At 40.7% G+C, this 16,045-nt stretch overlaps 1 protein-coding gene across 3 annotated transcripts in view; it reads right to left on the minus strand.

Moving 5' to 3' along the window:
* The window catches only part of LOC114667359 (phospholipase A2 inhibitor and Ly6/PLAUR domain-containing protein-like), a 167,487-nt gene that overhangs the window by 45,375 nt on the left and 106,067 nt on the right, over positions 1-16,045 (minus strand). The window contains exon 5 of one of the 3 annotated variants that reach the window (XM_051920272.1): positions 9,281-9,471. The exons of the other annotated variants lie outside the window; for them this stretch is intronic. Within the exon in view, the coding sequence (XP_051776232.1) occupies positions 9,296-9,471 (176 nt within the window). The 3' untranslated portion in view covers positions 9,281-9,295. Of the gene's footprint in view, positions 1-9,280; positions 9,472-16,045 lie in introns of those variants that run through there. 3 annotated transcript variants of the gene reach the window in all.

The raw sequence follows: 16,045 nt of genomic DNA on the forward strand, positions 1-16,045 counted from the left end.
AATATATCATCGTGTAACCGGTGCTCTTGCAAGATGGCAAGCGTCCCTAAGGTTTACTTTCTTCTGATAATTTTTGTGAATAAAGAATAAACTGAAAGGCGGTTGTGGGAAACAGCAAGGTAGACTGCTGTCATGTGAGATGAAGAAGGCACACCATTAAGTGCATTAACGGAGTACAAATGTAAAGTTTTTGTTTAAGGGTCAACGCTTATTGAAAAGAAAATACAGTATTAACAATGGAAATCAGTACTGATACATAATAATGTATTCTGGACAATGAATAGTTTACGAAAATAAAGTCCTTCGGCAATTGCTAATATGTCACGGATATAGAAATCTGTACAGATTTGCAAACATAGCTAGAAACACACACACGCAGACTCACACGAAAAAGCTTATTTTAAAGCTCACATTAAAAGGCAGTAGGCATTCACCTATACCTTTGTTAAAGTTAATCAAATGTGTTTAGTTTTAAGGTCATTATTGTATTATTATATCCTGAATTTCTTCCTAGCATGTGCTAATTAACGTGCAACACGTGACCACTGTCACATCATGGTTAGTTAGTATGGCTGCCTTACCTTATAACAATTATAACACCTGTTTTTATTTTCTACAAATATTTGTAGATGCAGAACCCTGTAAATAAGAGGCAGAACCCGGCTCTTTTAGAGCACTTTACTGGGTTGCATGGTTCCTCATAGACCCATCGCTTAACCAAGAACCATTTCCTTCTAGGAACTGTGAACATGGAAATTGGTTCTGTGTACTTTGAAAATGAATGATTTTTTTTAGAATAATTATTAAAACAAATATAAATAATTTTCAGCAAATGTGAATAATTACATGACAATTATTTGGTGTCTACCAGCTTCCCGAAATGTTTGTATTATAATGTATATTTTAACAAACAATTAGAAATAAATGAAATCACAACAGGGACACATCACATCACAAACTGCATAGCTTTTTCATGAAAAAACTTAAATCACCTTTCAAAAACTTTAGCAATATACAGTTCATATATATATATATATATATATATATATATATATATATATATATATATAGCACAATATACATAAATTATTTCGACAAGAGTATAACCTTTAAGCTGGTAGAGTTTGCAGATGACTCCACATTAGGTGGAAGTGCAGATAATGCAGAATTGTTTAAATTGTTAAAGAGGGACTTACAGACTTAGGCCAATAAAACTTAATGTAAGAAAATGTAAAATATTACATGTAGGACATAAAAAATATATAAGTTGAGTACCCAAAGGGAGATCTGAAACTTGAATATCCCTTAGTGATAGTGGACTCATCACTATCTATATCCAGACAGCGGACAGAAGTGATCAAGAAGGCTAATAGGTTAATTGTTAGGTGTTAATACAGTATATTGTGATATGTGGAGTGCAGGTCTAGAGAAGGTACTGTATGCTTAATCTTTATATCACACTAATGAGGTCTCACCTGGGCTTTGTTTGAGTTTGGACTCCATATTACAAAAAAAGACATAGCAGTACTAGAAAAAGACCAGGAAAGAGCAACTTGGATGATTGCAGGAATAAAAGGTATAAGGAGAAATAGAGAAGAGCTGAACCTTTTCTGTTTAAGCAAATGGAGAGTAAGATGTAACATCATGTGATGGGATAGAATTGCAGATTGGTTGAAATATATATTTTTTTTAATTTTATTATAGATTTCCAATATGTTGCTCAAGGTATTCTCTCTTAAAAATACTGTTTCTTTATTGGAATTTCATGGTTCTTTTCTGGGTTTTATGGTTTCTCATTGAACTACTGTATTGCTTGACAAAGCACCATTTCATTCTGGGGAGAGTTCTTTGTATATGAAGTTTGATTCTTTATGTTTCAAAAATTTTTCTAATATGTGGAAAAAAGTAAATCTTTAATGTATGGATAGGACTACCTTGCAGAACACTAACAGATGCGCTATTGTATGCAACAAGAGTCCTTTTAAAATCATGATTGATTTATATTTCACAAATTTTGTTGGCATCTATTAATTTTTATTTACTGTATGGTGCATGTTTCAGATCGTGTTGCTTTCTGGAACCTTCATTTAGATGGGTTCTTATGGGAACCAAAAATAGTTCCCCTATGACTGGCTATTCAAATGGCAGCCTGCAGGCCACTTGCAGCCCAGACAGCAACCTCCGAAGCAACACCCCGTGGTCCCACCAGAAATGCAGAGAAGAACAACGAAAAACACATTTGCAAGTCTTCATAAATTCCTACATAAATTCAAACAGTAGTACAGACTATGAATGCAAAACTTCCCGTATCCTAGCAACGATCCAATCCATAATTCAATGCTCTCTCTGTATGTCTAGAAGTGGTGGTGGTAGTCTATATGAAATAGTCATTTTTTTTTTTTTAAAGGCACCTCAGCTGTGACAGCTGGTTGTGGCATCGACTACATATTAAATGATTCTATAATCAATTGTGTGCTGAGTCTTAATTGTATTCCAGTTTCATCAAGTGACTGCGAACGAGTGGGTTTTCACAGAATTAATCTTATTGTTACTCCAATGAGAGCATCTTTACTGACAAGCACTGCCTCCGCAATTCTCTTCATACAATTGGTTGGCCCTCCATTCACACATTTCCATCCTATGGAATCATAGCTGTGATGATCAGCCATTGACACTCAAGGAAAAAGGACGAATCAGAAAGACTGCATTTGATGCAAACATGCAAAAAGTTTGAACTTTTCTATAAAACTCAATCAAATTAAGCACTAATTGTTTTGCGGGACTACATAACTTTTTTTTGTAGAATGCAGAGCTTGTAATATAATATTCTTCAGTTTTGGAAATTCTGTGTTTGTAATTTTAAACTATTAAGCACAATATCATTTAGCACAGTACACTTGCATGGGTGGTGCAGTTGGAAGTGCTGCTGCCTCACAATAAGGTAATCATGGGTTTATGTCCTGCTCACTACTCAAAGCGCTTTGAGTAGTAATTAAAGTGAAAAAGAAAGGTGAGGAATTATTATTATATTTGACAACTTGTCAATTTCAGATTGACAAATTCAGATTGAGGTTATGTTTTTTCCCCAGATAAGCAAAGCATGTAGCACTAAGACTCTCGGCCTCTATATACCTTTACAGTACCTCAAACTTGATCCAAACACAAGGCATGCGTACCACTACCTTTTTATTTACAAAAATGATACTGCTAATCACACATGTGGTGATTTAAAATGAACCTTGTGTTCCTTCAGTGTGCAGTAGACGTTGTATTCATTTATGTTAGTTACTGTTATCATTTGCTATGGGTTTGTGCAATGATAGCTTTGATATCATTCATTGATAGTTCTTTATTTATTCTGTTTAATGGGTCACCTGACCAAAATGTTTATATTTTTATTTCAAACATGGACAAAAAATATTGCTACTACCCTCACATTCTGTTCAATTATAGCTTTTTATTGTTTTTTTATGCACTTTTTGATGTACCTGTGTTGGTTTAAATTTGTTATTACCTGCTGCTGAAAATGTGTGGCCCACCCTAAATTTCTTGATTTGAAAATCTGTCCAACTGGATTTGTAATTGAATCACCCTGCCCTTTGGCATCAGTCTGAAGAAACACCCTGGCACCTTTTATTTGTTTAAAGTGTTCATGCTGGCATCAGATTGTTTTCAGTGCAGGAAATCTGTGAAGAATCAGCTCAGGATGGCCCGTGTTCAAAGACACTTTGAGGTGAAATTATCACAGCCGATTCTGCCTGCAAGACCCTCTTAAGAAAAACAATCTCTTTTTGTCGAAAGACACTACTGTAAACGTATAGCAACTGGACTATAATGGCAGGCTTTCTTCAATTTTTTTTTCATTTCACATTTCTGTAAAATAAACCAAATTCATTTTTTTTTGTAAAAATAACTTTTATTTACACATTAAAAAAATACAATCTACAACAATTCCAACACCCCATACAGCTAAAACAGTTTTTTTAAGGAACAGTCAGGTTAAAGAACAGCAGTAAAATAATAAGATTACTTTTGAATAATAATGAACCTTTATGGTGTACACCTGCAGCTGAACCACTAACTATCAAGATATTTTACACTGATGGTGATATTATTATTATTATTAATCATTATTATTATTTATTATTCCTTCCTCTCAGTGCTCTACAGTATGCTGGTACATTTGCCAGAGGTCAACCAGACCTCTCAGGCTTTGAATTCAGCTTGTTGCTCATCTGAGGACTCATCAAAGGAGTGCAATCTTCTGGATCTCTTTCACGCTGTCTCTACATGGGAGTTTTTCCAGTTGCTCTTGGATTCTGGTCTTGACGGTTCCCAGTGCACCTACGACTACTGGAGCTGCACTTGTCCTCATATTCCATATGAGTCTGACTTCGATCTCTAGGGCCCTCATATATAAACGGGTGCGTACGCATAATAATGTTGTGTAGCCCATTTCCACACTCACTTCGAGACGTATAAAAACTAAACTTTGCATAAAGCTACGCACATTTTCACATCAGCCTCACACCTTGCGTGTGCACTTTTCTGCTCGGTTTTGCAAACTGGCATCACACAGCAATCTGAGCAGTGCTACTATTTCTGTGTGGAGTCCCTTTCTTCTTTTTTACATTGGCATCAATAATGCAGGGTTTAATCAAATACACCAAAATGAATTGCATATTGTTTACAAAGTTAACTCACTTGATTGTAATCATTCTATAACAATATAATGATAACTGGCCTCTAATTCGATTTCGATTTCCAGGAGCTATCCTCTTGGAGCTGTGTGTTAAACTGGTGCCATCCTTACAAAGGCAGACTTTGCAAGTTCTGTCTACTCTTGAGTTTTTAGCTACAGGAGCTTTTCAACGTGAATTGGCTGGTTGATCGAGTATTTCACAAACATCACTGAGTCGAGCCATGCCAGTTGTATAGGTTGGTATTATCTGCTTGTCATCCAGACATATAAGATTTCCTTACACTGTGGTTGAACTGGGAAACACCAAAGCACAATTCACAGCAATGTCCATTTTTCCAAAAATGTAATTGGAGTGGTCAAGTGCACACACATTGCAATTGCAACAGCACTGGACACTTTACATCAGCCAGGGATGAATCACCAAAAGAATGACCTGGCATTACATTATCTGTTGTAGAAGACCTCTGTAAAGATGGTAACTCCGCACAGTTGCAGGTGTTTTTTCCAACTAGTGTGGTATAAAGGCAAGTAGTCATTTTAAGAATAGCAACTCACATCAAAAAGCCATGTAAAGAGCAGAGAATCAATCCTTTGTGGCCCTCAGTGACAACACTACACTATAAAGGCACCTTCTGAAAATGAATTTGCTTTTGCAACTAGAAAGCATTTCTACTCTATTAATGTGCTGCTCCATAATGCTGCACACAATCGTGGCTTGCTCATACCTGAAGTCATGCACTATGAAGAACCTGACCCACCTCATGATCAACCAAATCGGACATCATTACAACTTTGTTTGAAATGCAAGTGTAAAACAGGTCATCAGATTCAGCATTTGTTTTTAACCATTTCATTTAATTTTTTTTGTCATTAGCACATAGTACAGCCCTGGAGGGCCGCAGTGGCTGCAGGTTTTTGCTCCAACCCAGTTGCTTAATAAGAAACCCTTATTGTTCAAGTAACACTTCAGCTTCACTTTAGTTGTCTCATTAAGATTTTGAACCCTTATTACTTATTTTAGTCTTAAACAGCTGTATTCTTAGTTTTTAATTGCTCCTAATTAGCAATAACATGCAAATGACAAAAGAGACCAGCATTTCTCCATTTAGCTTGTTACCATTTACACCTTGTGTGTATTTATCATGCACTATTGGGTTAAATTAAATACTTGGAAGGAAAATGAAGAGAAAAAAAAGTGAAGGACTGAGAATTACTCTTCCATTTTAGCCTTCAAATCATTTGGATGATATCCTTAGAAAGCGGAAGAAAATCCAGGATATGAGAATTACCTGAAATATCAGAGTTAAACCACTGACAAGCCATGAAATTAAATTATTGGCAAGAATTGCTTTCTAATTAAGCAACCGGGTTAGAACAAAAACCTGCAGCCACTGCGGCCCTCCAGGACTGTGATTGAGGACCCCTGCCCAAGGCTCTTACAGCATCCACTATTGCATTTTGTGACTCCAGAACAGTGTCCATCAGCATATAGCCAGATGGTTGCCTAGAGGTTTGCACAGCAGCACCCTCACTTCACGGATCTGCATCCTCTTCACGGGGGTCAGCTTTTATAATAATGTCCTGAAACAGAAAAAAACTTTTCACGTCAACTTTGAAATCTGACCTTTTCTTTTTGATATCGGACACTGTCTGAACTTGAACTTTCAAGTGTCTCCACCATGCTGTATCACTCCATCAATTTTCTTTTGTTGTTTATACCACTGCTTAAGCCAACAAATAATATGTTTTTCTTTGTCTCCACTTGGCATTCGCTGAAATCTTTTTTCCACATGCTTTTGCCATTGTCTTTTAACAGAACATGAAGGAAAGGGATTATTTATATTGATTTCCATATTACAATATGCAAATGTCTGGGAGGAGTCGGGGTGAGGCTGTAGGTGCGTGCATGTGCATTCACATTTCACATTCGTTGGGATTTATAAATGGGAAGTGCGTGGAACTTGGCATACACACAGTTTTATGCATCCTTGGTTGACGTCAACTGGAATCATAACAGGCTAGCAACCCAATCTGTGTCCTTCGTGCAGAGGACTCACAACAAAGTTATGATGATCCTATATGAAAAGACACCCCGGGGTGCCCAAGAGGCAAGGAGGTTGAGCACACCCAGTTGGACTGATACAAGAACAGTAAACTCAGACAACGGACAAATGATTTATGAGCAGTGTACCAACCTGTGTAGACACACACTGGACTCTGATCAACCTTGGTGAAGTCATCTGGAGGAGAGTGTATGATGTTGAATGACCCTAAACACTTGATCCATTAATTTACATTTTTTTCACTGTCACCTGCTGAGACAGAGCAGTTATATTGTAAACATTTGTTGACTATAAATTGGTCATGTTGTAAAAGGTACATTTTACTCAGACTGTATGATTTTTAAGGGAGAATGCATCTGGAGTTCTGTGTGCAGCTGTGATCACAGCAATAGGAAATGTGCAGAAATAAGCAACCAAGTGCACCTTCCTATTAAATCACATGTCCTAATTTAATCTGAGTAGAGACGGCTGCGTGCTAACCTAATTCAGGTCTTTCACATCGTTTAAAAGTGTAAAAAAATTGGCCAAGCTACATTCTTTTGCTTAAATAATTCATACATCCATTTTCCAAGCCTGCTTTATCCTGAGCAGATCTCATGGAAGCTGGAGTCTATCCCAGCAAGCATCAGGTACAAGACAGGAACAAACCCTAGACAGGGTGCAAAGTGCTTTGCAGCATGTAGACACACACGCTCACAGCACACATGCACACACACACAACATGCCTCCTTTATTACTTTTTGATATGTTGAAGAATCATATAAACAAATTACATAGGTTGAAAGTAAGGGATGTTTTCCATCCATACATTATCCAACCCATCATATTCCTATCTACAGGGTCACAGGGGTCTGCTGTAGCCAATCCCAGCCAACACAGGGCACAAGGCAGAAAACAAACCCTGGACATGTCGCCAGCTCACCTCAGGGCACACACACACCACCCACACACCAAGCACAACACTAGGGACAATTTAGAATTGCCAATGCACCTAACCTGCATGTCTTTGGACTGTGGGAGGAAACCGGAGCACCCCAGAGGAAACCCACGCAGACCCGGGTCATCCAAACTGCTAGGCAGCAGCTCTACCACTGTGCCACCATGCCGCCCAGGGATGTTTTGATAACATAAAATACCTAAAATTAGAATCAGGTGCATCAGATCACCAAATGCTTACAACATCATTAGAAACATTCTTGTCAGCACCTGTCCTTGTATTTAAACCTTGTTAATTTTGGTTGGTTTTCTCTTTTTTGTTGAGTGTGTGTGTGTGTGTGGTTGTGTGTGTGTGTGTGTGTGTGTGTGGTGTGTGTGTGCGTGCGTGTGCGTGGTGTGTGGGTGTGTTTTCATAGATTAATTCATAGAATGAAAGAGCTGTCCGAGGTGTTCAGAAAGAAGGCTCTAGATGCCCGTGAGACTGGAAATAGATTTAAGAAGATCTCCAAGCAATTGAACATTAAAAATTCCACTAACTAGAAGATGATTTACAAGTGTAGAAGATTTCATACTGCCAACTTGTCCAGGGTCCCAGGAAGATCACTCCAAGAGCAGAATGCAAAATGCTGAACACAGTCTCTAAGAACCCCAGAAATTCTTCACAGGATCTATAGGGTCAGGTCACAGGTGGCTGGGGGGGGGGGGGGGGGTTCTGCTTCTTGCTTTGCAGGACCAAGCGCTGGAGCTGCAGGAGTAGGACCCACTTTGGGGGTAAGCTGCCCTCGCGGGATGAGCCGCTCCTCCCGATGGGTCTTTGCTGGCGGAGGGGCAGTGTCACAGGTGGCTGGGGGGGGCGACCAGGCCGGGATGCCCCGGAGGACTGGTGGAGGGCTTTACACCTCCCCAGACTCACGTGGGGGGCAACTGCCCTGGTGGCTATGGGGACCACGGGTTCAGAGCTTTGAAGCTCAACCCTGTAGGAGCCCGTTGTCACCGCCAAAGGGTGTCCCAATACCTATGGAGCCCTGGACCTCAGCTCTTCCACCACACCGGAAGCGCTGCGGGGAAGAGGGATCAGGGACACCCAGCACTTCCGCCACACTGGGGAGTGCCAGTGGAAGATTGTCGGGAGGCACCTGGAGCACCTCCCTCCGTTCGTTGGCTGGAGTCAGGTGAGGAGAAAGACAAGGTCTTGGTGGAGAGGCAAGAAGGCGGCCTGAAGAAAGTGAGGCATTTGGTTGTTGGCCTGGACTTTTGGGGACTTTGGGGGTTGTGTGTGCACTTATGTAAATATGGAGAAGGAAAATAAACGTGTGTTGGGTGATGTAAACGTGTCCACCTGTCTGTGTCCGGGCTGAGCTCCACACACTCTAGTTCGTAAGTATGCTATTAGTATCCTGTTAAATTCTCTTTTCCTATTGCATATGTACTATCATGATGGCTTGTGTGAATTCAGGTCTCTATTTCTTCCAGTACAGAAATAAATAGTATCTACATTAATAGATTCTAAATTCTATGTAAAAAAACTTCTATTAAAAAGTGAAAAACACTTGCAGCAGCAAATTAATATAATTGTGTGAAATTTACAGATATATTAGGCAAAGGTTTTCAAATCAAGCAATGGCAACAAGAAAATGATGATGTTCAGGAAGACACTGCTTGCGTCATTGCATAATCTAATGTCACAGCAGGTGACATTCCCCAGGTTAAAGCCATCTACTAGTGATGTTGGGGTAGCGCAGCCTCTATGGATTACTTCAGGACTGGTCACTAAAAACAAACAAATACTCCATTAAGCAAGGGTATTAATGGGCTACCCAAATTCATAAGAGTAGTAAAGATGAGTAGGCTACAATTTTTCAAAATCCTGAGGCTCCCTCAACACCCATCTCCTCTTCTATCTTTACTATGGAATGACACCCTTTTACTCCACATAATTATTTACTTTCATGGCCTTCTTTAAATATTAAGGCCAACAAACCATTTTGCTCTTGTGTGCCTATTTCTTCTGCCTGCTAACTCACCATTATCCAGAACCTCTGAAACCAGCCAATAGGCTTTAGGTATGTCCACTCCTCCAACAACCATATTGTAACTCTCCACATTATAGCAGAATATAGTTCCCTATTTACCTGATGAGGTAAGAAGGCGGTATCATGGCAGCAGAGCTGGAGCTAAGCTAAAGACGAAGCGGCTTGCGAGAAAGTGGCGTACATGCCTTCTGTGCCTTCTGTGATCCTGGGAAATGTGAACTCACTACCAAATAAGATCAATGAACTGAACCTACAGAGAATGCATTTTGTTGTGTTTTTGTGAAACATGGCTAACAACTAGCATCCCAAATACTAACGTGGAACTACCTGGGTTTAGCACAGTTAGAGCCGACAGAGACGCGAATACCTGCGGGAAGCGGAAGGGAGGAGGACTCGCTCTCGATGTGAATACAAGGTGGTGCAACTCTGGACATATAAATGTCAAAATCTCCAGTTGCTGCAGGGACATCGAACTGTTGGCCGTAAGTCTGCGTCCCTATTACTTGCCTAGAGAGTTTGGACACGTCATTGTTGTTATTGTTTACATCCCTCCTCAGGCGGACGTGGAGGATAGCGGGTGACATCATTCATTCACTGTTGCTAAATTACAAACACAGTACCCTGAGGCGCTTGTGCTAATCCATATTACTAAACGAGAATGGTAAACCGGATATGGATGCAGGGACCTGCCCCGTGGACGCAAAAGACATAGTGCGCAAGTGCCACACAAAGACCCCCCTCCCCCCAGAGTGAAACGGGAGAGACTACGCACGTGCGCAGGCGCCACACAAAGCCCCACCATGCGCACCAGAGCAAAAAGGGAGAGACTACGAACCGTCAGAGTAGGAACAAACTAAAACGTCATAAAGAGGTTAAAGAACAGGGACAAACACATGGAGAGCAGGTTACAGAACAAAGCCCCTCCCCTCCCCAGAGTAAAACGAGAGAGACTACGAACGCCCTGACATGCCGCAAGCAGGATAAAGCGAGGTCAGAAATAAAACACAGAGTAGGAAACAAAGTTAAAACTTTATAAAGGGATTAAAGAACGGGGATGAACACATGGTTACAGATGATGAAAACTGGAATGCAACAGCTTCAAAAAAACCTAAGCATGAAACACATGCACACCGAGATACAGAATATAAAGGCAGAAACAACGACAGTTAAACGTCCACACCACACAGCGGAGACGGACCCGGAAGGTGCAGGTGCCTACATCGTGCGTCGGAAGGCGCGGTAAAGTACAAAAGGCAAAGGCGCCTACACAGCATGGTAAAAACCGACATAATACGGAAGGCGCAGGCGTCGCCGCCATATTGTGAGTGGCACTAATGCGTGGTGAAGGCGCAGGAGGAGACATAGTAAAACAAGAGGAGTCAACGCCCCGCCCCAGAGTGAAACGGGACACACTACGGAGTCCACAAAGGTTCATACATCAATCCCGAGATGGTACGGACACGCGTCTGAAACCGCGGAAGCAGAACTGTCTCGGCTCCAAAACCAAACAGCTCAACAACTAACACAGCTTTGACACTGAGCCCGCGTGGATAGATCTAATGAACGTGGACGCCTACAACGCGCGTCTCAAACTGCGTAGGCAAAGCAGGCACGGATTCAACACGACACAGCTCGAGTGACCGAGATACAAACACGCGCCCTGCCTGGATATAATTAATGAACGCAGGCGCCTACAACGTGCGTCTGAAATGCCGCAGACCAGGCAGGCACTGCTCCAAAAGAAAGAGCTCGACTAAATGAGATACGAAGTGAAACGGGAAACACTACAGAGTCCGCAGTGCTCCACAATGCACCGCATAATAGTTCGGAAAGAGCTTCGTAGTAACAGTGGGGAGACCCAGAGTGACACGGGCGAACGCTCCGTATTAAACATACGTCATCCTCACACATCCAAACTATACAGCATAGGTGAATCACATTACAGTGATGCATTATTAACAGTACGATAAACATCACAGCATCGCACACAAATGAAAATTATTACTCGAAAAAGGGAAAATAAATCACCACGGACCAGGTGTCATTGAAACAAAAGCAGAATAAAGCGAGATCAGAAATGAAAGACAGAGTAGAAAGCAAAGTAAAACGTCATAAACAGGTTAAACGAGGGGGCCAAACACATGGACAGTAGGTTACAGATAATGAAGACCGGAATTCAAAAGCTTCAAAAACAAAAGCTCGACTGACCGAGATACAAACTGAAAGGGGAAACACTACGGGGTCCGCAGTAGTCCACAATGCACCGCATAATAGTACGGACGGAGCTCCGTATTAACAGTGGGGGGCCCCAGAGTGACACGGGCGAACGCTCCGTATTAAACGTGCGTCATCCTCACACGTGGCTGCCCAGCGGGCACGGGTTCAAAACGCCGGGGGGTAGGCGAGCGAAGCGAGCAGGGGGCGGAGCCCCCTTGTTGCTGGAGATTTTAACCATGTGACGCTGGACAAAACGTTACCTGCCTTCTCCCAGTATGTGGATTGTAACACCCAGGGAAATATGACTATTGACCTACTGTATGCAAACATTAAAGACGCATACAGCATCACCCCGCTGCCTGCGCTTTGGAAAGCAGATCATAACCTGGTTCTGCTTCAGCCTCACTACAAACCAAGAGTGAGGGAGCTATCTACAACCAAACACTCATTCAGGAAGTGGTCCCCTGAGGCAGAGCAGGCTCTGAGAGACTGCTTTGGAACTACGGACTGGGATATCCTGCAGGGGTCACATAGTGAGAACATTGAGGAGATTGTTGACTGCACTACTGACTACATCAACTTCTGTATGGATATTGTAGTTCCAGTAAGAACAGTATGCTGCTATGCTAACAACAAGCCATGGATTACAAGTGACTTCAAGGGCCTTTTGAACTAGAAGAAAAGGGCTTTTAAAGGCTGTGATCAGCATGAGCTCAAGCACGTGCAGAAGGAACTCCGAGTCCAGCTCAGGGCAGCGAAGGAGCAGTAGAGGAGAAAGCTAGAGTAGAAGTTGCAGAACAACAGCATGAAGGAAGTGTGGGATGGGATGAAGATCATCACTGGCTGCAGCTCGAAGCAGGGTGCCACCATCGAGAGAGACGTGGAGAGAGCAAACCTGATGAACAACTTCTTTAACAGGTTTGACCACCCTAAACCCACTCTCACTCTCACCTCGGAGTACTGCACCCTCCACCCGTCCTTCTGCTGATACCAGCATAGGAGAGAGTTTCCCTCCACCCACAATTACAGCAGCAAACGATGATTTACATAAATTATAGCAGCCAAAAGTACGAAATGGCGGAGGGAGCACACTTACAAGCCTTTGTTGATTTTACTTTTTCAATTTGACAGGTGCACTTAAAATCCAGGAATGCTGTGTGTGTTCATTTTGATCTTGTGGTAATCATGTTATCATCTAGATGCAACAATAATGTTATATATCAGTATATGCAACAATTTTCCACAATAAAATAACATTTAAATATGTTTTCCTTAAACATGGAGAGTAAGAATACATTTTAAGCCACCCCGGTTCATTAATTATATTAGATTTTCATGTATGTCAAGTAAAATGTATTTATTATCACTGCAGTCTATACACAGAACTGCAGCACACCTGTGACATTAAATAATGTTCATTAGGACCACTGTGCAGCATTCACAAAAACACAGGCCAGCTTACAAGACAAGTAAAAAACAATACTACACTATAAATAAATAAATAACAGGTGATGAATGGACAGTGGTGGCATGGTGGCGCAGTGGGTAGCGCTGCTGCCCTCGCAGTTAGGAGACCCGGATTCGCTTCCCGGGTCCTCCCTGCGCGGAGTTTGCATGTTCTCCCCGTGTCTGCCTGGGTTTCCATTAAGTTATTTATCCTTAAAAGGCAATATGGCTATGGCTAATAGTTACCTTTTATATGTAACCTCACAGGTTAAGTGCTGTTTAATTAGCGTATACTTTATATTGAAACATCAAGGGCTAAGCAGATTTCTTTTTGTGTGTTCACATGCAGTCTCAGAAGCTCAGCACTACTCCTTAGCATACATTTCAGAATAAAACCTTAGCGGCTAGGCAGCTTAACTTAACATGTGTTACATTTAATTCAAAGCCTAAGTATAAAAAGAATATTCACCAGTCATGAATATTTAGACCATGCAGCCTCAGAAGCTGAGTTTCCAGTGTGGGACCACATGGGAAAAAGGATTGCAGCATGTATTTTCAGCGTTAATAATGTCGATAGCAGAGTCAAAAATCAGACATGGTTTATGGTAATTAATAATTTATTAACTAGTAAACTCAAAATTATATATAGTAACAGAAACACTATAAATAAATAAAGACAGTAAATGGTTGATAGTAGTTAAGAACACAGACATGTTCTCTGTGAGATTGCCCCTGGAATCTTTAAAATTACACTTGAGTTCCAGACTTTGTATATTTTTTTGTGCAGCCTGAGGCAAGTTATTGGATCAGTTTTGGAGAGCAATAACTAAAAATTGAAAACTATGATACAATTAACGTAAATTTTTGCAAATTAATAGTTATCAGATAGAATGAGTCATGACTCTGACTTCTGTAAATTTGCAACTGACGTAAAAAAAACTTTCTCTTTGAAGTCAGAAAACATTAAAACAGGTGTGCTGTGTAACTAAATAGTCCTTTAGAACACCTATTATGAAAAAGAGAATAATCTAGTATGCTGTACAAATGAAAATCGCAAGAATACTGTGAAATTTCTTGGAGAAGAACAAAGGTGTATCATTAATAAGTGTGGGTCTCCTTACACTAATCCTGATCAGATATTGTGTCCCTCAGAACTTCAAGTCTGCTGTGTTTGTGACCACCGGATAGCACTGTGAAAGCCAAAATGCAAAAACCACTGAAAAGGTTTTTTCTTCTATGACAATAATGTTTATTTTACCAGTTTCTTACTTAAAAAATAACAAAGTCAGCTGCTGCCAAGATTCAGAATTTGACTCTTGATTTTCCATCCATCCAATATCCAACCCTCTATATCCTAACTACAGGGTTACAGGGGTCTGCTCCAATCCCAGCCAACATAGGGCGCAAGGCAGGGAATAAATCCCAGAAAGGGATTTGGACTGTGGAGGAAACCGGAGCACCCAGAGGCAACCCACGCAGACACGGGTGAGAACATGCAAACTCCGTAGGGAGGACCCGGGAAGTGAACTCAGGTCTCCTAACTGCAAGGCAGCAGCGCTACCCACTGCATCATCGTGCCGCCCTGACTCTTGATTTTAATTTTTCTAAACATTTTGTGGGGCTCCAATTACATATTATTTTAGGCTTTTTTAAGTCCCAGGAATATAATGGTCACTTTTATTTTGTGTTCTCATGTGTTTTTACATGTGTTGAGCGTGTGCCTTCTTTTTTTTTAAATGGCTGTTGCAATATTGGGACTTTTTGTTGGTAGCTGCCATGTCAATTTATTTTTTGAGCAAGATCAACCAGAAGTGTGCAGAGTATGACATCAGCAGGTTGAAGGTATAAAGCTGCTGTGCTAACATAAAAAATACAGAATGAAATAATAATAAGAATCAGGAGAAGAGGCATAGTCAGCAGAGGTGGATCTACTAGGAAACTAATGAAGCTTAAGCTTCAGGGCCCCTGATCCCAAAAGGTCCCCAGAAGTGATTTTAATCCACATTGTTAAAAATCTTGAATGTCTACTGTATGAGAATGGGTTCTTTAAAAATAATAATGCTAATAATATAGCGTAAATTCAGTACAGCAATTTTAATCAAAATCTGAGATGTAGTAGTTAATTTGTAAACTAACTTGTGGTGCTCTCATGTGGAAAACCCCCATTGAAGGAAACAAAAGTGGTTACCCTGACCTTGTTGCTGGTTACGAAGGGGACCTTCATAACAGTTCAAGCTTCAGGGTTCCAAAAATGTAGGTCCACCACTGATAGTCAGGAGGTAGGCAGAGATTGCAGCCAAGAGTCCAAAAAATGGAGCAACAAAAATGAGAGAAGTGAATCAAATAGGAGAGCCAACAATTTGTTTCCAAAGTACAAAGAAAACTTATGAAAAAACACTGCAAGAGTCAAAGATTGTTATCTCAGATAAAGACTCGACTTTAAGGATGACCTTTTATCCCATGGAATGCATGGTACTATTTTCTTTATAATTTCAGTCAACAAAACTTCAGAGTTTCCTGTCAAACGGTATCCTGCTCCCGAAAATGTTGTAGTGAAAAGATTCAGTTGGGAAATCAAAGCATACTTTTCATAAGGATGGTACTACCACAAAAATAAAAATGTTTTCTTAACTAAATTCTTTGAAGTA

The sequence above is a fragment of the Erpetoichthys calabaricus genome, chromosome 17 (genome assembly GCF_900747795.2).
Source record: "Erpetoichthys calabaricus chromosome 17, fErpCal1.3, whole genome shotgun sequence".
NCBI classification, from domain to species: Eukaryota; Metazoa; Chordata; class Cladistia; order Polypteriformes; family Polypteridae; genus Erpetoichthys; species Erpetoichthys calabaricus.